The following is a 23869-nucleotide window of genomic DNA, read 5'->3' as shown; positions in this document are numbered from 1 at the left end:
CACCGCAGGCACCCACCTGCACCTGATCCGTGGTGGCTTATTGGCCATCTGTATCTGTCTGTCTCTGTCTTTCTTGCCTTTTTCATCTTTTTTACTCTTTTTGTCTGTTTTTCCTCCCTTTGCACTCGTGTTGCTTGCTGTTTTTCCAGCGCTCTGTCCCTGCCCCTGCTCCCCCTATGGCCTCGCCCCCCCTTCCTGTGAAGCGCTTTCCCACCCTCCCACCTCCCAGCTGACTGGCCCCTCCCACTTCCCTCCTCTTCTTAATGGCAGCTGTGCGGGATCGCGCAATGGGTGTGTACAGCAGGCGCACCGCTGGCACACGAAAGCAAGCCCATCTGCGCCCGTCCGTGCCCGGACCATGCCCAGTGCCATGAACCCTGGTTCCCGCACCACCACTGATATGACGACAAAGCTCTGCATGCAATCAACCCTGGAAGATCCTCAGTCTGCCACCACGCTGACTTAAAGAACACTTAAGTACCATTCACCTGCCACTTCTGCTGCCTCACATGACTTCGTGTGCCACCCCACCCCACCCATGGCCCAGACAGACTCCTCAACACCTGCTCCATCGCCAAATATGCAGTAGAAGTTTGGGACCTTCTCAACTCAATCGCCCCTGATGTTGCCTTCCTAACCGAGTCCTGGTTCACCCCAACCTCAACCCCGGACATCACCACTGCAATTCCAGATGGCTACAAAATTGTCCACAAAGACAGAGTCAATCGACCAGAAAGAAGTGTCACCATAGTCTACAGGAACACCCTCTGCTTGTTGGCCACCATCAAGACCCAGAACCAGTCAACCATCCTTGAACACCTATACTTCCAAATCCAGACCAACCCGAACACCTCCCTTCGTGGTACGCTCATCTACAGACCTCCCGGGCCCCAGTTCAGCGAAGCCATCGCCACCCTCATCGACCCCAACGCTTTCGCCTCCACCAACTACATCCTACTCAGCGACCTCAAGAACCACGACAATCGAAACACCACAACCCTCCTGGACAACCTCAACACCATTGGTCTCAAGCAACTGGTCAACCTCCCCACTCACTTAGCAGGTCACACCCTCAACCTCGTCTTTTCAGCAGGAAACAACATCACCATCTATCACACCTTCAAACACCATTAGACCAACCACCGATGCATTCATTTTGCCTTCACAAAGACCAATGCATGCCACCACGCCCCCCACCAACCTGGCAGAAACCGGAGAAAAGTCATCGAAGCCCAGCTCACTGACGCACTCAGCCACTCCCCGCTACTGGATGCCACAAACACAAATGACTCAGCAAGCAACCTGCACCGATGGATCACAGAATGCGCAAACACCATAGCCCCCTTCAGAAAACCTGTCTGAAACCAGCACCGTAAGAAACCTAGCTGGTTCACGACAGAACTCCAAGAGTCAAAACGCACCTGCAGACCTCTGGAACGAAAATGGAGAAAGAGCAAAACACCCACAGACCACACAGCTTACAAAAACGCAGTCACCACGCACCACCAGCGCATCAGAGCTTCCAGGAAAGCGACTATTCAAAAACGCATCAGCATCAATGCACACAACAGCAAGGAGCTATTCACCGTAGTCAAGGAATTCACGAACCCTGGAACAGACACCGCCAACATCCCCGCTTGGGACGCCTCCTGGTGGCCAACCACCCTAGGAATCGTCCCCACCAACCACGCAAGCAACCTGGGCATCATCTTGGACTCCACATTTACCATGACCAACTGTTTCATCATCATGCTTCCACTCTCTTCGTCTCCTTCAGAAGCCTTTCAAGTGGATCGCCACAGAGACAAGAAGGATGGTCGCTCATGCTCTTGTCAGCAGCAAACTGGACTACGGCAACACACTCTACACCGGCATCACAAAGAAGCGACAAGAGACTACAGAGAATCCAGAACACAGCAGCCAGACTCATCCAGGATATCCCCTGCCACATCTCCACCCACCTCAGAAACATTCACTGGCTCCTGGTCGAAAAATGCATCACTTTCAAGCTACTGACACACACCTACAAGGCACTTCACAACATTGGACCGGACTACCTCAACCACCGCCTGACCTTCTAAACCCCTGCCAGGCAACTCCAGTCCTCCCAACTCACCCTCGCCGCCATCCCCAGAATCAGGAAGAGCACAGCCGGAGGCAGATGCTTCTCTCACCTCGCAGCCCCAACAGGGAACACACTCCCACTCAACCTCAGACAGGCTGCCTCGCTGAAGTAGTTCAGGAAGTGTCTCAAGACCTAGCTCTTGAGTAATCAGCATGAACTACAGTGCCTTGAGACCCCATGGGTGATAAGCATTTACAAGTGCATGATTGATTGATTTAACCCTCAAGTCAACTTCAGCTTCCTTTATTGCAAGTCACCTTCATCTCACCTTACCTCCACTCACCCCTGAGCACCAAGTAACCTTCAACACCCTTTTCCTCTACTCCCCTCACGTCGCCCTCACCTACCATTACATCTACCACCCTTGAGCCCCCAAGTCACCCTCACATCTCTTTACATTTACCCACCCGACCTCCAAAGTCACCCTCACCTCCCTTTACCTCAGCCCACCCTTAAACCATCAAGACAAGCATGGTAAAGGCTACGAGGTAAAGGCTGTTTCCTCTCAGGCAGGACACATTGGGGGGACTGTGGGTTGTTTTATGCACTTCAGTACGTTTGCCAGTCACCTTCACCTCTTCGACAGTTTGCCCCCCCTCACAACCTATACTTTAGGTATCACCTGAAATTGCGCATGCACTGTCGCTTGCAGATATTTTACTTTTTAGGGTGCTTATGGCCCATCCATTACTTACCATTGGTTGGCTTTATCATCACTTTGCCTCCTTGCTTCTCTTTGGTCAGCAGGTGCTGACTTTGCTTGATCTTCTTGTGTTTGTCCCTACCCTGGAGGATAGTCAAAGTACTGCTTTCCTTGCCCAGTGTCCTTAACTGCTCACCACTTTCAGAGGTACTTTTTCTTCCTTTTACTTGCACTCCCTTCTTACCACCCCCTTCCACATTGTTGCTTGCCCCCCACTCTCTTCCTGCTTTGTAGCTCATTCAGTTCACCTATTGTTGTTTGCCCCGTCCACCCTGGCCCCCTCCCTCTACGTTGCTTGTCCCCTCTTGTCCTGTTAGAAAAAAATGCTAAAAAGTCACCCCAGTGGTGTCAAGATACTATAAGGTGTCAAATGGCACTGTGCTACCTCCTCTACATGGCCTTTTAGGTGCTTTCTTCAGGAGGGCCCAAAATGGAGAACTTCAGCTAGGATGTAAGATAAACATTTTTTTTTTAAGGCAGAGAATATTCTCATACTAAGGAAATAGATCACTGTCCCTTGCGGTCACTGCTGGATGAATGATAAAAACATTTGATTTAATTTTCAGCCATGCTGCATAGCAGCCACTCTGCTGTACAACATGCTTGATGAAATTGACAAAATCAATAGTTATCTCATAAGCGACACCTACTGGCTTTGCCAATGATTGTTTAAAAAAAAGTAAGCACTGGTTAAACCACAACTATAGTGTAAAACATTTGCACTCGAGTATTGATGATATATGTGGCTTTATATACATACAAAGAACAGTTAATTCTGTTACATGTTTGACAAGTTTAATTTGCTAGAAACGTAACTCAAATGCAAAGTAATTAAAATAGACACAACTATATTGTTAACAGTGCCACAGAGATCAAAAAGAGCAACTGATTTCCACTAACTTTGTGTCACAAGTCTTCCTCACAAGGGGTCCGATTTGCAAGGATTGTTTGTGAGTTGTTACCAATTAGTTTTGAATTTCTAGAAATAAGTCAGCCCCACTCATGGAAAAAAACTGGGACCCAAATCCAAAGAATACAGCTTTTCCTGGTACCAAAAGTGCAGGAGATTGTGAAAAGGATACCCGCTGTAACCCACTTCGCCTATTCCCTTTATAAGTACCCTGCCACCTATTTGCTTCTGTTAGGATGCTTCATCGCAGAAGAACACCACTTCCCATGACCCGCTACTAGCAAGCAAGGCAGTTGTTGTGAGGGAACTGAAAGTCAGTTTCCCTGCTGAAAAAACAGTACATATTTCTAACTTTTTCACTAACTGTTTATAATATTCTAAATTTTATGGTTGAGAAACATTTTTCCCCTGAAATTTCTATAAAAAGGTTTTGGAACTTTGGATTTTCTTACCCGATACCAAGTATTGTTACTCCATAATTTGCTACAATCAAAACAAGCAGTTCTTCGAGGACCTGCAGAGCAAACAGAATGGAGGTTGTGAAGGAATCCTATTGCTTATGTACATACAGTATAGTCAGGAGAACACTCAAGGATTTCTGAGCTTAAGAGATGTTTTCCTTCACAAACCCCAATGTTGAAAATGGGTCTTCACTCATTTATATCCTTTTGCTTAAGTAGTGCGGGGCTACCGGTATTTAGTAGTCCCGGTCAGCGTATTTGGCCTATAGCACTAATCAAGAACCCGTTTAACTCATCTGATCAGTTAGGGTATAATCAGCTCCTCGTATTTGTGTAAATTTGAAGAGAATTAGAACCGTCTCCCTAAATGTTTTGCCTCGGTTGCTGGCCTGCCAATTCTAGCAGGTGGAATTTCATCTGCTCTATATGCAGGTGAAGGCAGACTACTGTGACTGACACTGAGGTATCTAGTTATTCCTGTACAACACTATAACCTACTGCTGGTGTCCCCCTGCTAAATAAAATATGTAGTTACAAAAAAACCTCCCTGCGAGATGAAATGCCCCTCTGTACTTGAGCCTTAGGATCCAGAAAAGGGGAACGTTGAGGGCACTTTTGGTTACTGCCACAGGACATCCCTGGTTTCCATGCCAGCTCATGCGGGTGTAAAATAACCTGATAGGAACTCCTGCAAGACGCTCTTAGTTAACTAATAAGTGCATTCCCATAAATCTCAACAGCTAGGCACTGCACAGTGTTAGGACGACTATATGATAAGGACGGTGGGTAGTTAGTTAGTGGTTCTTTTAAAGCATTGCTAGCAGACGAGTATAAAGAAACTGGTAAAAAGACAACTCATTTTAGATGCATGCTTGTGCAAAGTGGAAAGGTTGCTTAATGAACACAATAATGCAATGTTTATGCCAAAAGAAAAAGAAAATGTTCTAAAGAGATTTAATTTCTTTCATCAGGTGTGCTTTTAAAGCATGAGATATTTTTTGTGGCATTTACGTGAAGGCATTCCGTGACAATGGATGGTGTTCACTCATAAGAAACTCTGCAGTTTAGTAGCAGAAAAACAGCAGCCCCCACTGCATAACGGTTTCCACCAGAGGGCGCCCTCTAGCATAAACCCCGGTTGTTGGAAGCAGATCAAAACATCTGGCAATCGTTTTCTGACTGAAAAAGAGATAGGCGGACTATGTGAAGCTTCGATGACGGTGTCCAATGCAAACGTGTCCAAAGAATGCAATACCATGCTTTTCCCACTAGACATCTTCTCCGTGATCGAGATACACAACGGCAATCTTTTTGTCATCGGAAATCATTGATCTTTGGTCGACCATTCTTGTCAGCTGCACTGTTTTATCAAACATAGATGTGTCAATGACTCTCTGTCCATGGGCTTGGGAATAGTCGTCATGTGCATCAGGCACTGTGTCAACATTTGCTGCTTCACTATTTGAATCATTGGAGTCATCCTGATTGCCTGCTTCTGTTTTCACTGAAAGACTGCCGTCGGGACCCTCTGTAAATTTCCTACTTGAAAAGATCATTTTCGTTTCCTGGGCACCTCTGTCCGTGGACGGGGTTGCTGTCAATTGTGTCACATCCATTTGAAAGGTGAATGATTTTTCCGTTGGACCCAGCTTAATGTGGGAGACGGAGCTGCTGGCTTCCACAGAATGATTTGGAGGAAGAAAATTTGCCTCACTGGACCCCTCTTTTTCTGAAACTGTATGCTCAAACGTTACCCCTTTGGTGGCTTTAATTTCCCTTGGTCCAATCGTAACGTGCCTCATCGAGGTTGCCACCTCTGCATTCTCCTTTGAAGCTGAGACTTCCCCTAAGTCACCAAGAGATCTAGAAATAGGTCCTTCACAAATTATCTCATTGTTTTGGAAGTCTTTGGGGACCAATTTAATGTGTCTCACATATGTGCTGCTATCTGCTGCAGAATCAGATATAGGTCCTTTAAATATGATTTGCTCTGCGGGTTGTGTTTCTGAACCTAGAGTGATGTGTCTGATTGATGTGCTGATTCCAGCCTCAGAAGGAGTTTCTATACCAAGATGCTCTGCAGACTGAGACAATGAACCTTTAAAAATGATGTGTTCTGTTGTCTGAATTTCGGTTGGACTTAGTTTGAAATGCTTTATGGACCTGTTAGTGTTTGCAGACAAGTCTTCTCTGCTATCGTTAACAGAAGGCTCAGACATAGCTCCTTCAAATACAATCTGTTGAGTTGTCTGAACTTCTTTTGAGCCCAATTTGATCAGCCGCATAGATCTACTGATGTCAGCTGAACCTTCTGGAGGCACATTTCCAAATACATGTGCTTCACTGATTGGCCCTTCAAAGATAATTTGTTCAGAGGAATACACTTCTCTTGGGCCAAGTTTAATATGCCTTATAGATCTGTTTGTCTCTGTTGCCCCATTTGTTGGAGAAAGCTCTGCACTGGAGTCCAAAGTCTCAGAAGAGGCTGTATCATATACGGATGTGTTTGTAGCAGTAACATCCACAGGGCTTAATTTTAAATGCCTGATGACAGAACTATTAGCATCTTTTAAGTCACCTGTTGGAGAATGGTTTCCGGCAATACCAAGCTCCAGTGTTTCAGAGATGGGGCCTTCAAAAATGACATGCTCGGTTGTGTGAAATTCTTTTGGACCTAGCTTAATGTGCCTTACAAATGTGTTCATCTCTGCTGTCATGCACGTGTCAGTCTCCTCCCCGGTAGGACTGGGCTGTGGTGGGGCAGGAGTAGGACTTTCTTGGCGGGATTCTTCTGCAATAGAATGTGATAAACCATTACTGGTGTTTATCTTTGGTGAGTCAAGCAATTGTCCAGAAGATGAGAGCATTGTGTTACTTGTGGAGTTGGACACATCTGTTAAAATTTCATTCCCAACATGCTCTTCTGTTGAAGACTGCAATATTTGCCCTTCAATGACATTTGGGCTACTTTGAAGATTGTTTAGTATATTTACATCTTCGGAATCAATTGTTTGTGAGACACTGATTTCTGCAACAATAGTTACCACACCATTGTCTGTGGTTTGTTGAACTTTTTTAATATCTACTGCCAAGCTGTTCACATCTTTTTGATCTTCACTGGTTAAGGCAGACAGCTCTTCACTCAAAATACCGGGAAGACTTTCTTCTAACTGCTCAAGTGCCCCCTTCAGTTGATGTTTAGGATCACTGGTATCTTTGGACAATAGACCCTGTATTGCCGTCTGGAACTCTTGTGGAATTTTAATTTCTTTTTCAATCACAAGACCTTCTTTGTGAACAGGTTCTTTCCCTGAAAGTTTCTCTTCCACTAGGGAAGTACCTGTTTCCTCACTGGTTTCACTGAGGGTGTAATTTTTGTCATCATGCACAGAACGTTTGTTGGTATGTTTGCTATTTTGTGAGCTCTGTGAAAAATCATCTTGCCAGGAATAGCTAATACTAGACTCTTCCTCTATGTGAATCTGTCCATACAATGATTCATCATCTTCACCAGGTGCTAGTGGGAGCTCATCTGGAGTGGATACTATGTATTCTAGGTCTTCGCCTGTATCACCACCGTCTGTTACGTCTTCTACATGAGTCACATCTTCTCCGGATTTTGTCTTGTCTTTACCTCCAAATGCAGCCATAGATGCACCAGCAGCTTCCTCATCACTTCCCTCCTTACCCAGCAAAATTGGAGAAGAATCATCTGCTTCCTCTACCTCAAACGGCACGGAAACATCACCTTGCTCATCAGTGGCTGATCCCACAAGCTCTTCAATCATCTCAATCCCAACACCTTTCTTTCCTTTCAAGCCACTGTGCAGAATACTGCTCAAAAAAGTTTCAGCCTGCATTCCTTTTAAATGCTTCATGGTTGTTTTCTCTAAACTTTTATTCAAAAGTTGCTCGAGCTCCTCCTCATCAGATAGGTCATAGTCCTCTTCTGTTGTTGTCTGCATGATAATTTCGGTTGTCACAGTACCATCATTGGCAATTTGTTTGGATTCAGAATATGTCACTTTTGAATCAGAATAGGTTTCATCTGTTGTTTGCAGGCCAGCAGATTGGCCAAAATGTTTAAGAATGTCTGCCACAGCTACATGTTCCGCCAACTCAGCCGATTTTGAATTGTGCTGTGCACTGACATCTTTCCTGGTGCTGAGGCCCACGTCTATTTCTGGAAGGTTTAACACCAGGTTTTCAACATGTTTGTCAAAGTCTTCGTTACCCTTTGTAGGTGAATGTTCCTTGACAGGTGCATGCATACTCATGTGTTGAGATACCTGTTCCCCTTCAAGGGCTTCAACACTAACAGGAATATGGTTAGCCCAATTGTCTTCTTTTATGCTCTTCTCCGCCATTATGTTTCTGGCCTCATCTTTGTTGGACTCATACTCCCTGATCAGTTCTTCTGATTCAACAAAGGTCACACCAGCACCTGATGTACACTCTTTATTCACAATGATGTTTCCATGCTCTTGGGTTTGATCAACACCAGTTGGCTTCTCATGCGTTTCTCTTGAACCAGTTATTGTTATCGGAATTTCTATTGTCCTTAGGCCTTCATGTGTAACACCTTCTCCTTTTGATTTCACTTGCTCATCCACCATCAAGATCCTCTCCCTATTAATCTGATTCTCACCTTCATTCTTTTCTTGAACTTTTCCAACTGCCATTACTTTTATTGGCACATCAGTAGTGATCAATTCTTCCTTTTGACCATTTTCACTTTCCAGCACAATTGTATTTTTGGCCTTGCTCTCAGAAACATAACTTTGTTCTTGTCTATTTGACTTTCCTTCAAGGAGTACAAATTTCTCAATTAATGATGCTTTCACTTCTTTAGATTCCTCACCCGGCAAGTCATACCTTGTAAATTTGTACTGCTCTTCCCCCTTCGCCTTCTCTTTCAACATTTCCTGTGTGTCACTTTTGACCTGTTTTGTTTCTTTCAATTCCCAGTTCAGCTCATAACCTGAAGGTTTTCTATTTTCCATTTTTGTTTCAGTGGCTCGTGAGATTCCTGGTTGTAGGGTCTTCTTAAGGTCCTTGCTTGACACCCGAAAGCTAGTGCTGGATTCTTGCACTGCGAAAGCAGTACCTTTTCCAACTGAGAGGCCTGGTCGATAGTTTTCAGTGTGTCTTGAAAGACTCTGTCCTGAGGTGAAGTTCTCAAACCCAGTGTGCTTTCGGATACTGTTTTGGTAAGAAGCTTCATCTCTGACAGTGGGTAATGGACGATGTCCAGACACCAGAACTTCCTTTTTCACAGTACTTCCAGCCCCGCTGACATGAGATATATGAGTTTTGTGTCTAGTGTCAACGTTGCTGTGAATGGTTGGGAGAAATCTCCTGGAGTTCTGACCCTCCTGTAGGCAGTAGTTAGTGGCATGCTCCTGAGCAGCAATTCGAGAACCTGAAAAGGGAAAAAAAAAACTGTAAACTATTCAGATTTTTGTTTCAGTTTACACATGAAGGCTACTTAATCAATATAATTTTGTTCCCATTTTTTCCTTTAATTCTTAACTTAATGGAATCAACCTGTAACTATAATTCTCAACAACAAGTACCTTTGATTGATTCACTTGTTTGAATATTTCCCAAATTCATATTAGGAATCCTCCAAAATAGCATAAATTCACTATTATTGAATTACTAGATTACAGTTTTTTCTACATTGAGTAGAACTTGTTTTCACCCACACATCTATGCAGGTCCTGCAGAGTCAACATTTATTCAGCCTTTAGACCAATTCTGAGCATGTAATTAGCAGTCACATTTGCCTCATCACGAGGTTTAGGTATGTCACATTTTAATTTTTAAAAGATACTGTGAGGAAAAGCGGTTTATTATATTGTATGGCTGTATCACGGTGTAATAAACTCACAAACCAACTTTGGGTCCAGTCAGCCTCATTTGTAAACCCTCGGCTCCACCCTGGGAAGCTGTGGCTTCAAGCAGTAAGGCTTTAACAAAAGAATAGGTGCAAAGCTTTTCGAAGTAACAAAACTATTGAATAAAAGAGAAGCACCACACTAAAGGAGATCTGACACCAATTTAGAAAAATAGATCTTATTTTAATACATTTTTAGACACTAAAATAAAACAAATCGAATGGAGGATTTCAAGAAATCATAAATCACTGCTTTTCACTCACAATGATAACAAACACTGACAACTACTATGGTTACTGGATATTTTGAAAACTTTTTATAAATTTGTGTTACTCCGGCCGTTTTGGGTGATTAGCTCTAGAAGGGAGCAAGTCAGGGGGATAATTAGGCTTAGCACGAAAGTTACCTTGCAGTCAAAGCAGCCTCTAGTCCAGTTTCAGGCTTTATGGTTAAACTGCCGTAGAGATCAATGGAGTGGTCCTAATGCAAAGGATACAGGATACTGAATATGATGCAGAGGATGCTGATCCGGTCAACAGCAGTCTTCCTTGGGCCTCCCATCAGGCCATAAACACAATAAGCGACTTTGGCCACAGAGGTCGATGTCCCTCAAATTCCAGGTGTCTACCAGGCAAAAAACAGTTATCAATGGTCTACTGGTCTCTGGTCACAGTAAAACCAGCTGTTCCCTTTATATACCTGTAGCTAGTGTCAATCTTGGGTGACCAAGCCTCACTTTGATGACTCTCCTGGGTCTAGAAGACTTGGGTATGACTTTTGAGTGTCAGGGTTTGGTCTCTAGGGCTGCACTTTGGCGGTCAGCTGCAAACAAGCAATTGTGGCTACCAACTTTGCAAAGGTGGCTTCTTCTGATTCATGCTCCTAGAACTGTAACAGGAAGTCAGCCAACTGCCTTTTGAAGTTCACTTCTTCTGTTTGAAGCCAGAGAAATAACTTTTCCTTAAACAGGGCACAACAGACGCAGTCCTCTTTTTGCTACCCCATAAGCAGTTGGCGCAGTCCAGTCTTTGGTGCAGCCTCTCTTTGCCAGGTCTGGGGAACATCAGGGCAGTCCTTCTTCAGTCCCCTACCAGTACAGATGTGCTCTCAGGTCTGGGTACCACTGTTATGCTCACAACTTGCCCTCGTGAGATGTGGTGACTGCTAGCCAATGGGTTACCAGGTCCTCTCCCACCTGTTGATGACTCCCTGCAATGTGTGGCATCTAGCTACCCCAGAGTGCAATATTCTGCTCACTTCCATGATGGCACGCCCCTTCTAATGGTGTGTGGAGCTTAGTAACCCACCCAATAGGTGTGGCTAACCGAGGGCTACTCGCCCACAGGAAAACCGATTTAGCAACTGTTTTCCCCTCTCTGTCCCATATGTCACCCAGTGTACCAGAACAAAAGAGCAGCCCTTCTTGTAAGTGTCCACCATTTGCTGTCAGAGGTTGTGTTCTCTTTGATGCTCACTTTTTGGCTCATAACCTGTGTGGCTTCCTGCCAGGAAGATGTAACACCTCTTCCAATGGCAAGCATCTATTGCGTCCTTTCCTGGGAGTCATTCACACCTCTCTCCAGGACGGCACAAGGCTGTCTTGTGACCAGCAACTGTAAATAGACACTGGAAAACTGGGCAACGGAGTGGCAACTTTCTAAAGTTGCCTTATACTCAAAAGTTACATTAAATTCGAAGAGCACCACGTTGGATTTAATGCAACAATTCTTTTGATACCTTGAAGTATTAACTTTAGTAGCCTCATTCAGAAGTTAGAACAGCTCAGTTTTCAGAGTGTATCCCTATACTTGCTTAGGGACTAATAGCCATTGTACAGTAAAAATGAAAGTAAAAATACATATCTTACTTTTCTAATATACAGCACTTTGCCTCGGGCTCAAAAGGCCTATCTTAGAGGTGACATGCATATATAAAAAGGGAAGGTCTGGACTTTGTCATTAGTTTAAATGACAGGGTCTACTTAGCAGTTTAAAACTGCTCTACCAATATGTAGTGGCAGGCAGTGAGACATGTTTTAGTTTGTCACACTCATGGTGGCCCAATAAGTGGTCTACGCCATGAGGGACACTTTATCTTATAGGCCCTGGGTACCCCTTGTACCATACACTAGAGATGCATGAGTACGTTAACGTATGCTAAATTGAGTATAGGCCAATTAAACTGCACTTTTAAGGGTCCTAGTACAGGCACTAACATCTGGTTAGCAGGCCTCTGTGCACTCTCAGATTCCTAAAACCACCAGGATCAGTACACAACTTTCAGGGTGATGATGCAAAAAAAAGCAATTATGATGCTTGTGAGCTACATTTACTTTTAAATAACTGGATTTTCTAAAGCATCAGATCTCATATAGGCTCATGTGTATGACTGAACGGGGAATCCAGCATGGTAAAATGGGAGTAGAGTAAAACTAGTCGACATTTACAACTAGATGTTTCAGCACTGTTATCCCTACTGTGCAACTGACTTTGTGTACAAATCCATCAGTTTTAGGCATAAAGTTTTTTAAGGACTTGCTTACACTCTGACAAACCTCTGAGAATTAAGCTTTTACAGGACAGACTAAACCCAATTGAAAAAGGGCTTTCTATGCTGTTCTTTCACCGTTCACATCAACCTAACATTTTATTGATATTTTGATGCCCAAAAGGCACAACATTCTTATTTTTAATAATATTTCAAATGTACAAGTAACAACATAAATAGAACCATGTACCATTCTGGGGGTACAAAATCTCCTATTTTGCACTTGCGTGGTGCTGACTCTGACATGTCCCTAGCCAATTATAAAAATTGGGCTGATGCGCGGACGTGCTGCCAGCGCACCAAAGGCAAGCCCGTCTGCGCCCAAAGTGCACCTTGTGGCAGAACCCCTGCCCAATTTTCTCCCCTGAAGTCTTGTAGAGAAAAGCTTCTTCAATTTAACACCCCAGGAAGGCAAATGTTTTGTAACAAATCTAATCTTAAAAGGGGATCGGAAAATAATTACTGTGTTCACTGTCACTGTGTGTCAAACTGTGCTCTGGCCAGCAGCTGACAGTAGTAAAGAAAATTACCCAGCCCCTCCTCATACACTGAGACTTTGATGCTGAATTGTGTATTGATTAATGTACATTCAGTCATTAAGCATAAATATGAATTTTACACTCACCTAGATACATATGCTCCACACTTAGGGCCTGATTTACAACTTGGCAAATGGGACACGCTGTCACAAACGTGACGGATATCCAATCGGCCATATTACAATCCCCATAGGATTTAAAGGGTGCGTAATACGGCGGACAGGATATCTTTCACATTTGTGACAGAGTATGTCCCTCTGCCAAGTTCTATATCAGGCCCTTAGCGTTTCTAACTGAGGTTTGGTCAGATGAAGCATCAAATCCTGACTTAATTGCTGCAGTTCCAGAAGGTTATGCCATCTTTAGAGTAGACCATGTTGCTAAATGCGCTACTGGCATAGCAGTCGCTTACTGTGAACATCTCAGGATCTCATGCGAGCTAACAAACATAATAGATAGCGAAGCACTCACTTTCAGATGTTAACTGAATATTAACACAACTTTCAATGGTCTTTTGATTTACAGGTCCTCTGGCCCTAAAGCCAACTTTTTAACATCCTTAAGTGAGTTTATCGAATCCTGTATTCAATATTCTAATTATACCATCTTAGGTGATTTCAACTTCCTCTAGGAAGATTCCACCCATTAAGAGACTGAACAACTCATAGATTACCCGAGCTCTTTCAATCTTAGACAACTCTTGAATGTAGCTACACACAAGGTGGGTCACGACGTAGACACGTTTTTTCAATTCATCCAGACTTGCAGCTAGAAGCTATTCTACCAATAACCTGGTCTGACCATAAAGCCGTTGGTTTCAGTTTAATAATCCCTGCCCCGAATTCTCGACCTGGTGGGACACTGCAGGCTATAAAATCGTGGGTGGGGATTAAAGTTGAGTAGAAGGAACTTACTGATATACTGATTACTACTCAACCTCATCTGTCGAACGAGCCAAATGTAGATACGGCTAAGTATGCTGATTGGATTAACACAGCAGTATCTGAGCTGACTCCTCTTAAACCTCACAAAAAGTCATAGAACCAAGTTGACAGCACCCTGGTTCTGTCCGCATCTTAGGGAGTTTAAACAAAAATGCCATAGGCAAGAGAGGATTTGGAGAAGTACTTATAATCCAATGGAAAGAAGAAAATATAAACAATTTTTCCAGGATGAAAAAAATTAATAATTGTAGGAGGCTGGACTGGCTTGTAGTGAGTACCAAGGGGTACTTGCACCTTGCACCAGGCCCAGTTATCCCTTATTAGTGTATAGGGTGTCTAGCAGCTTAGGCTGATAGATAATGGTAGCTTAGCAAAGCAGCTCAGGCTGAACTAGGAGACGTGTGAAGCTACTACAGTACCACTTAGTGTCATATGCACAATATCATAAGAAAACACAATACACAGTTATACTAAAAATAAAGGTACTTTATTTTTATGACAATATGCCAAAGTATCTTAGAGTGTACCCTCAGTAAGAGGATAGGAAATATACACAAGATATATATACACAATAGCAAAAATATGCAGTATAGTCTTAGAAAACAGTGCAAACAATGTATAATTACAATAGGATGCAATGGGGAAACATAGGGATAGGGGCAACACAAACCATATACTCCAAAAGTGGAATGTGAACCACGAATGGACCCCAAACCTATGTGACCTTGTAGAGGGTCGCTGGGACTATTAGAAAATAGTGAGAGTTAGAAAAATAACCCTCCCCAAGACCCTGAAAAGTGAGTGCAAAGTGCACCAAAGTTCCCCTAAGGACAAAATAGTCGTGTTAGAGGGAAAATGCAAGGAAAACACAAATCAGCAATGCAACAACGATGGATTCCTGACTGAGGGTACCTGTGGAACAAGGGGACCAAGTCCAAAAGTCACAAGCAGCTCGGAGATGGGCAGATGCCCAAGAAATGCCAGCGGTTGGTGCAAAGAAGCTCTTACTAGGCTGAAGAACTGTGAATACTGCAGGAACGACAAGGGCTAGAGACTTCCCCTTTGGAGGATGGATCCCCCACGCCTTGGAGAGTCGTGCAGAAGTGTTTTCCCGCCGGATGGACGCCAACAAGCCTTGCTACACGCAAATCGTGCGTTTGGCGTTTTTGGACGCTGCTGGGGCCCAGGAGGGACCAGGAGGTCGCAAATTGGACCTGCAGAGAGAGGGGACGTCGAGCAAGACAAGGAGCCCTCACTGAAGCAGGTAGCACCCGGAGAAGTGCCAGAAACAGGCACTACGAGGATGCGTGAAACGGTGCTCGCCGAAGTTGCACAAAGGAGTCCCACGTCGCCGGAGACCAACTTAGAAAGTCGTGCAATGCAGGTTAGAGTGCCGTGGACCCAGGCTTGGCTGTGCACGAAGGATTTCCGCCGGAAGTGCACAGGGGCCGGAGAAGCTTGCAAAGTCGCGGTTCCCAGCAATGCAGCCCAGCGAGGTGAGGCAAGGACTTACCTCCACCAAACTTGGGCTGAAGAGTCACTGGACTGTGGGGGTCACTTGGACGGTGTCGCTGGATTCGAGGGACTTCGCTCGTCGTGCTGAGAGGAGACCCAAGGGACCGGAGATGCAGCTTTTTGGTGCCTGCGGTTGCAGGGGGAAGATTCCGTCGACCCACGGGAGATTTCTTCGGAGCTTCTGGTGCAGAGAGGAGGCAGACTACCCCCACAGCATGCACAAGCAGGAAAACAGTCGAGAAGGCGGCAGGATCAGCGTTACAGAGTTGCAGTAGTCGTCTTTGCTACTATGTTGCAGGTTTGCAGGCTTCCAGCGCGGTCAGCGGTCGATTCCTTATCAGAAGGTGAAGAGGGAGATGCAGAGGAACTCGGCTGAGCTCATGCATTCGTTATCTAAAGTTTCCCCAGAGACAGAGACCCTAAATAGCCGGAAAAGAGGGTTTGGCTACCTAGGAGAGAGGAAAGGCTACTAACACCTGAAGGAGCCTATCACAAGGAGTCTCTGACGTCACCTGGTGGCACTGGCCACTCAGAGCAGTCCAGTGTGCCAGCAGCACCTCTGTTTCCAAGATGGCAGAGGTCTGGAGCACACTGGAGGAGCTCTGGACACCTCCCAGGGGAGGTGCAGGTCAGGGGAGTGGTCACTCCCCTTTCCTTTGTCCAGTTTCGCGCCAGAGCAGGGGCTAAGGGGTCCCTGAACCGGTGTAGACTGGCTTATGCAGAATTGGGCACATCTGTGCCCAACAAAGCATTTCCAGAGGCTGGGGGAGGCTACTCCTCCCCTGCCTTCACACCATTTTCCAAAGGGAGAGGGTGTCACACCCTCTCTCAGAGGAAGTTCTTTGTTCTGCCATCCTGGGCCAGGCCTGGCTGGACCCCAGGAGGGCAGCTGCCTGTCTGAGGGGTTGGCAGCAGCAGCAGCTGCAGTGAAACCCCAGGAAGGGCAGTCTGGCAGTACCAGGGTCTGTGCTACAGACCACTGGGATCATGGAATTGTACCAACAATGCCAGGATGGCATAGAGGGGGCAATTCCATGATCATAGACATGTTACATGGCCATATTCGGAGTTACCATGGTGAAGCTACATATAGGTAGTGACCTATATGTAGTGCACGCGTGTAATGGTGTCCCCGCACTCACAAAGTTCAGTGAATTGGCTCTGAACAATGTGGGGGCACCTTGGCTAGTGCCAGGGTGCCCTCACACTAAGCAACTTTGCACCTAACCTTTACCAGGTAAAGGTTAGACATATAGGTGACTTATAAGTTACTTAAGTGCAGTGTAAAATGGCTGTGAAATAACGTGGACGTTATTTCACTCAGGCTGCAGTGGCAGGCCTGTGTAAGAATTGTCAGAGCTCCCTATGGGTGGCAAAAGAAATGCTGCAGCCCATAGGGATCTCCTGGAACCCCAATACCCTGGGTACCTCAGTACCATATACTAGGGAATTATAAGGGTGTTCCAGTAAGCCAATGTAAATTGGTAAAATTGGTCACTAGCCTGTTAGTGACAATTTGAAAGTAATGAGAGAGCATAACCACTGAGGTTCTGGTTAGCAGAGCCTCAGTGAGACAGTTAGGCACCACACAGGGAACTTATACATGCACACCTATGAGCACTGGGGCCCTGTGTGACAGGGTCCCAGTGACACATACATATAGGCCACAAACCTATGAGCACTGGGGTCCTGACCAGCAGGATCCCAGTGACACATAACAACCATACTGAAAACATAGTGTTTTCACTATGAGCACTGAGGCCTGGCTATCAGGCTCCCAGTGAAACAGTGAAAACAGTGACAAACACCCTGACATACACTCACAAACAGGCCAAAAGTGGGGGTAACAAGGCTAGAAAGAGGCTACCTTCTCACACAACCCCCCCCCAAACGAAGGACAATAAGGCTAACCTTGGCCAGTTGAGACTTTATTGTCTAAGTGGTGATAAGTAGAGAGTAGCTCTGCAATAGACTGGTTACTCCCTTTATCATCCACTATATGGTTACTTCCCTGTGGGGATGTAAACCACCCTGTTTGAAGTTTTTTAGCTAAGCAACAATGTGAAGATGTATTTTCAGAGTTTCTATCAGTAAGTTTTAGTTTAGAGCAGTGGGAATTGTCCACTGAACCTATTTGTAGTGATGGAAATGCCAGACAGGGATGCTGTCTCAGAAAAGCCATAGCTGGGCAAAAACTTTGTCCATCTGGCTGGAAGAGAGAACAGGGATGCTGTTTCTCTTGAGTTGGAGCAGGGCAGGGATGCTGTCCTATGAGCTCCACACTAGGGCAGGGATGCTGTCCTAAGTGTTGGGAGGTAGTGCAGGGTTTCTGCACTAAAGTTTCTCTGGGAGGGTTGGAGGGATGCTCCATGTTAACTAAAATGGTGCTGTTTTTCTCACCAATGTTAGTTATCCCACAGAGAGGTACTTCCACCTCAGGGAGTCCAGCTTTGCCAGCTGATGATTCCCTTGGAACAGGTGCCACCCCAGGAGAGGTTTCTCCCACCACAGGAATAGTATCCTGAATGGTAGGGTGGTTAGGGGATACTGTGAAACCCTTTTTCCCTGTTGATGGAGAGGGATCCTGAGTTTTCAGGCCTTCTCTCCTTTGCTTTTTCATTTCACTTGAAATGAGAGGGAACAATTCCTCAGGGATGCCCAGCATGGCTGCATGGGCATAAAACTCTACATCAGCCCAACCTGAGGCCTCTAGGTCATTACCTAAGAGACAATCTACAGGTAAGCTAGGTGATACCACCACCTGCTTAGGGCCAGTAACTCCACCCCAACTAAACTGAATTATAGCTAAGGGAAGAAACTTAGTGGAGTTATGGACATCAATAATCTTATACTGTTGTCCAATGATGTGTTGTTCAGGAGGCACTAGGTTTTCAGTCACCAAAGTGAAACTGGCACCTGTGTCCCTGTAGGCCAAGGCCTCAACACCATTTATTGAAACTGTCTGCCTGTACTTATCCATTGTAAGGGGACAAGCAGCCAGTGTGGCAAGGCCAATGCCACTAGGTGTGACAGAAACTGTCTTGGGACTGATTACATCAGTTTCCACTATGGACCCATAAGTGAACCCAACTACACCCTTTGCTTGACTGTTGCCAGCAGTCCCACCACTAGTACCACTACTGCTAGGGGCACTAGAGCTTGATGTATTAGTGGTGGTAGGCTCAGGGGGTTTACCTGGACAGGACTTATCCCCTGGCCTATGGCCTCTATTTTTACACACAAAGCACCAAGGCTTTTTAATGTGTGCAGGTTGGGAAGAAGAGGAAGAATTTGTTTTATCCCCACCCTCTGAAGAGTGTTTAAGATTTGAAGTGGGATCTTTGGTTTTACCCTTATCCCCATGCTTATCTTGAGATTTTTCACCATCTTTCTTCTTATTGCCATCTTTGTCACCCCCTGTATGAACTTTTCTGTTCACCCTTGTTCTGACCCATTTGTCTGCCTTCTTTCCCAATTCTTGGGGAGAGGTCAGATCAGAGTCTACCAGGTACTGGTGCAACAAATCAGACACACAATTATTAAGTATATGCTCTCTCAGGATTGTGTTATACAGGCTTTCATAATCAGTAACTTTACTGCCATGTAACCACCCCTCCAAGGCCTTCACTGCCTGGTCAATGAAATCAACCCAGTCTTGTGAAGACTCCTTTTTGGTATCTCTGAACTTGATCCTGTACTGTTCAGTGGTTAAGCCATAACCATCCAGGAGTGCATTCTTAAGAACTTGGAAATTGTTAGCATCATTTTCTTTTACAGTAAGGAGCCTATCCCTACCTTTTCCAGTAAATGATAGCCATAGGATAGCAGCCCACTGCTTTTGAGGGACATCCTGTACAGCACAGGCCCTCTCAAGTGCAGCAAACCACTTGTTAATGTCATCCCCCTCCTTGTAAGGGGGAACTATCTTATGCAGATTCCTGGAATCATGCTCTTTTGCAGGATGACTATGGGGAATACTGCTGCTGCCACCATGGGTATCTAAACCCATTTTCTGTCTTTCCCTCTCTATTTCTAAAGACTGTCTATCCAAATCCAGCTGTTGCTTCTTGAGCTTCAGTCTGGTTTGCTCCACTCTCAATCTATTGAGCTCCCTTTCCAACAATCTGTCATCAGGGTGGGTGGGAGGGACATTTCTAGATACAGAGGTATGATGGGAATGAACAGAAGGAGACCTGTCCCTTACAGAGGGCACCCTAACAGCTTGGCTACCAGTATAATGTGAGAGCACATCATCAGTATGATGTGATTCAACCTCTGTACCAACTATGCTAGACTGTCTAGTATTGGGCAGGCTGAGAAGTTTCTTTCCTGAACTTTTTCCTGGGGGAGTCCCTGGATCAGATTGAGAACCATTAGCTACTTTTTCTACAGATTGGGCACTTATGGCCTTATCCTGTACTCTAAGCATATTAATTAACAGTTCTAAAGAAGGATTCTTCCCTACACTCAAACCTCTCTCTATGCAGAGACTCCTTGCTCCTTTCCAGCTAAGGTGATCATATGCAAGTTTGGACAGTTCAACTTTTTGGCCTGTGCCAGACATTTTTAGAGAGAGTTAAAGTGATAGACAAAGAGAAAAAAGTTTTCAGAACTTTTTGGAAAGACAGAAAAAACTTTTTAAACTTTTAAGAACTTTTTGAAAGTTTAGAAGTACTTTTCAGCACTTAGAAAAGAGTGAAAAGAGGAAATGCAAAACTTTTTGGCTATGTGTATATACACTGACCTTGTTTTGTATATTTTTCTCTTATGAAAAGTACAATGACAAGAGTGGTAAGTAGTCTCAAAGCACTTATCCCACCACTGCACAACCAATGTAGGAGGCTGGACTGGCTTGTAGTGAGTACCAAGGGGTACTTGCACCTTGCACCAGGCCCAGTTATCCCTTATTAGTGTATAGGGTGTCTAGCAGCTTAGGCTGATAGATAATGGTAGCTTAGCAAAGCAGCTCAGGCTGAACTAGGAGACGTGTGAAGCTACTACAGTACCACTTAGTGTCATATGCACAATATCATAAGAAAACACAATACACAGTTATACTAAAAATAAAGGTACTTTATTTTTATGACAATATGCCAAAGTATCTTAGAGTGTACCCTCAGTAAGAGGATAGGAAATATACACAAGATATATATACACAATAGCAAAAATATGCAGTATAGTCTTAGAAAACAGTGCAAACAATGTATAATTACAATAGGATGCAATGGGGAAACATAGGGATAGGGGCAACACAAACCATATACTCCAAAAGTGGAATGTGAACCACGAATGGACCCCAAACCTATGTGACCTTGTAGAGGGTCGCTGGGACTATTAGAAAATAGTGAGAGTTAGAAAAATAACCCTCCCCAAGACCCTGAAAAGTGAGTGCAAAGTGCACCAAAGTTCCCCTAAGGACAAAATAGTCGTGTTAGAGGGAAAATGCAAGGAAAACACAAATCAGCAATGCAACAACGATGGATTCCTGACTGAGGGTACCTGTGGAACAAGGGGACCAAGTCCAAAAGTCACAAGCAGCTCGGAGATGGGCAGATGCCCAAGAAATGCCAGCGGTTGGTGCAAAGAAGCTCTTACTAGGCTGAAGAACTGTGAATACTGCAGGAACGACAAGGGCTAGAGACTTCCCCTTTGGAGGATGGATCCCCCACGCCTTGGAGAGTCGTGCAGAAGTGTTTTCCCGCCGGATGGACGCCAACAAGCCTTGCTACACGCAAATCGTGCGTTTGGCGTTTTTGGACGCTGCTGGGGCCCAGGAGGGACCAGGAGGTCGCAAATTGGACCTGCAGAGAGAGGGGACGTCGAGCAAGACAAGGAGCCCTCACTGAAGCAGGTAGCACCCGGAGAAGTGCCAGAAACAGGCACTACGAGGATGCGTGAAACGGTGCTCGCCGAAGTTGCACAAAGGAGTCCCACGTCGCCGGAGACCAACTTAGAAAGTCGTGCAATGCAGGTTAGAGTGCCGTGGACCCAGGCTTGGCTGTGCACGAAGGATTTCCGCCGGAAGTGCACAGGGGCCGGAGAAGCTTGCAAAGTCGCGGTTCCCAGCAATGCAGCCCAGCGAGGTGAGGCAAGGACTTACCTCCACCAAACTTGGGCTGAAGAGTCACTGGACTGTGGGGGTCACTTGGACGGTGTCGCTGGATTCGAGGGACTTCGCTCGTCGTGCTGAGAGGAGACCCAAGGGACCGGAGATGCAGCTTTTTGGTGCCTGCGGTTGCAGGGGGAAGATTCCGTCGACCCACGGGAGATTTCTTCGGAGCTTCTGGTGCAGAGAGGAGGCAGACTACCCCCACAGCATGCACAAGCAGGAAAACAGTCGAGAAGGCGGCAGGATCAGCGTTACAGAGTTGCAGTAGTCGTCTTTGCTACTATGTTGCAGGTTTGCAGGCTTCCAGCGCGGTCAGCGGTCGATTCCTTATCAGAAGGTGAAGAGGGAGATGCAGAGGAACTCGGCTGAGCTCATGCATTCGTTATCTAAAGTTTCCCCAGAGACAGAGACCCTAAATAGCCGGAAAAGAGGGTTTGGCTACCTAGGAGAGAGGAAAGGCTACTAACACCTGAAGGAGCCTATCACAAGGAGTCTCTGACGTCACCTGGTGGCACTGGCCACTCAGAGCAGTCCAGTGTGCCAGCAGCACCTCTGTTTCCAAGATGGCAGAGGTCTGGAGCACACTGGAGGAGCTCTGGACACCTCCCAGGGGAGGTGCAGGTCAGGGGAGTGGTCACTCCCCTTTCCTTTGTCCAGTTTCGCGCCAGAGCAGGGGCTAAGGGGTCCCTGAACCGGTGTAGACTGGCTTATGCAGAATTGGGCACATCTGTGCCCAACAAAGCATTTCCAGAGGCTGGGGGAGGCTACTCCTCCCCTGCCTTCACACCATTTTCCAAAGGGAGAGGGTGTCACACCCTCTCTCAGAGGAAGTTCTTTGTTCTGCCATCCTGGGCCAGGCCTGGCTGGACCCCAGGAGGGCAGCTGCCTGTCTGAGGGGTTGGCAGCAGCAGCAGCTGCAGTGAAACCCCAGGAAGGGCAGTCTGGCAGTACCAGGGTCTGTGCTACAGACCACTGGGATCATGGAATTGTACCAACAATGCCAGGATGGCATAGAGGGGGCAATTCCATGATCATAGACATGTTACATGGCCATATTCGGAGTTACCATGGTGAAGCTACATATAGGTAGTGACCTATATGTAGTGCACGCGTGTAATGGTGTCCCCGCACTCACAAAGTTCAGTGAATTGGCTCTGAACAATGTGGGGGCACCTTGGCTAGTGCCAGGGTGCCCTCACACTAAGTAACTTTGCACCTAACCTTTACCAGGTAAAGGTTAGACATATAGGTGACTTATAAGTTACTTAAGTGCAGTGTAAAATGGCTGTGAAATAACGTGGACGTTATTTCACTCAGGCTGCAGTGGCAGGCCTGTGTAAGAATTGTCAGAGCTCCCTATGGGTGGCAAAAGAAATGCTGCAGCCCATAGGGATCTCCTGGAACCCCAATACCCTGGGTACCTCAGTACCATATACTAGGGAATTATAAGGGTGTTCCAGTAAGCCAATGTAAATTGGTAAAATTGGTCACTAGCCTGTTAGTGACAATTTGAAAGTAATGAGAGAGCATAACCACTGAGGTTCTGGTTAGCAGAGCCTCAGTGAGACAGTTAGGCACCACACAGGGAACTTATACATGCACACCTATGAGCACTGGGGCCCTGTGTGACAGGGTCCCAGTGACACATACATATAGGCCACAAACCTATGAGCACTGGGGTCCTGACCAGCAGGATCCCAGTGACACATAACTACCATACTGAAAACATAGTGTTTTCACTATGAGCACTGAGGCCTGGCTATCAGGCTCCCAGTGAAACAGTGAAAACAGTGACAAACACCCTGACATACACTCACAAACAGGCCAAAAGTGGGGGTAACAAGGCTAGAAAGAGGCTACCTTCTCACAATAATCAAAAGAGAAAACTCAGTATTTTACTGATAAAATTAAACAAGCAAAAGAATTCCACAAGAGAACTTTGTAAAACAGTTAAAACGCCCTCTAGCCCCAATTCAACTAGTATAGTGATGCTTTGCCTGTCGATATCCAACAGTTTAGGTAGTTTTTTCCAGGAATAAGGTTGAGATAATATATAGAGATTTTTATTTGAGTCTCAATACTAACCTTGGTTCTTCAGGAGAGGAATCAACAGGGC

The 23869-nt window shown here is 45.5% G+C and overlaps 1 protein-coding gene across 1 annotated transcript in view; it reads right to left on the bottom strand.

Annotated features, from left to right (window-relative positions):
• Nucleotides 1-3558: 3558 nt before the first annotated feature.
• SYNM (synemin) overlaps nt 3559-23869 on the bottom strand; it is a 97457-nt gene continuing 77146 nt past the window's right edge. The window contains exon 4 of the mRNA XM_069222769.1: nt 3559-9621. Within this exon, the coding sequence (XP_069078870.1) occupies nt 5468-9621 (4154 nt within the window). The 3' untranslated portion in view covers nt 3559-5467. The remainder of the gene's footprint in view (nt 9622-23869) is intronic.

The sequence above is a fragment of the Pleurodeles waltl genome, chromosome 3_1, assembly GCF_031143425.1.
Source record: "Pleurodeles waltl isolate 20211129_DDA chromosome 3_1, aPleWal1.hap1.20221129, whole genome shotgun sequence".
In the NCBI taxonomy this organism is placed as follows: domain Eukaryota; kingdom Metazoa; phylum Chordata; class Amphibia; order Caudata; family Salamandridae; genus Pleurodeles; species Pleurodeles waltl.
The sequence above is the reverse complement of the archived record's forward strand: the minus strand, read 5'-3'. Positions and strand labels throughout refer to the sequence as shown.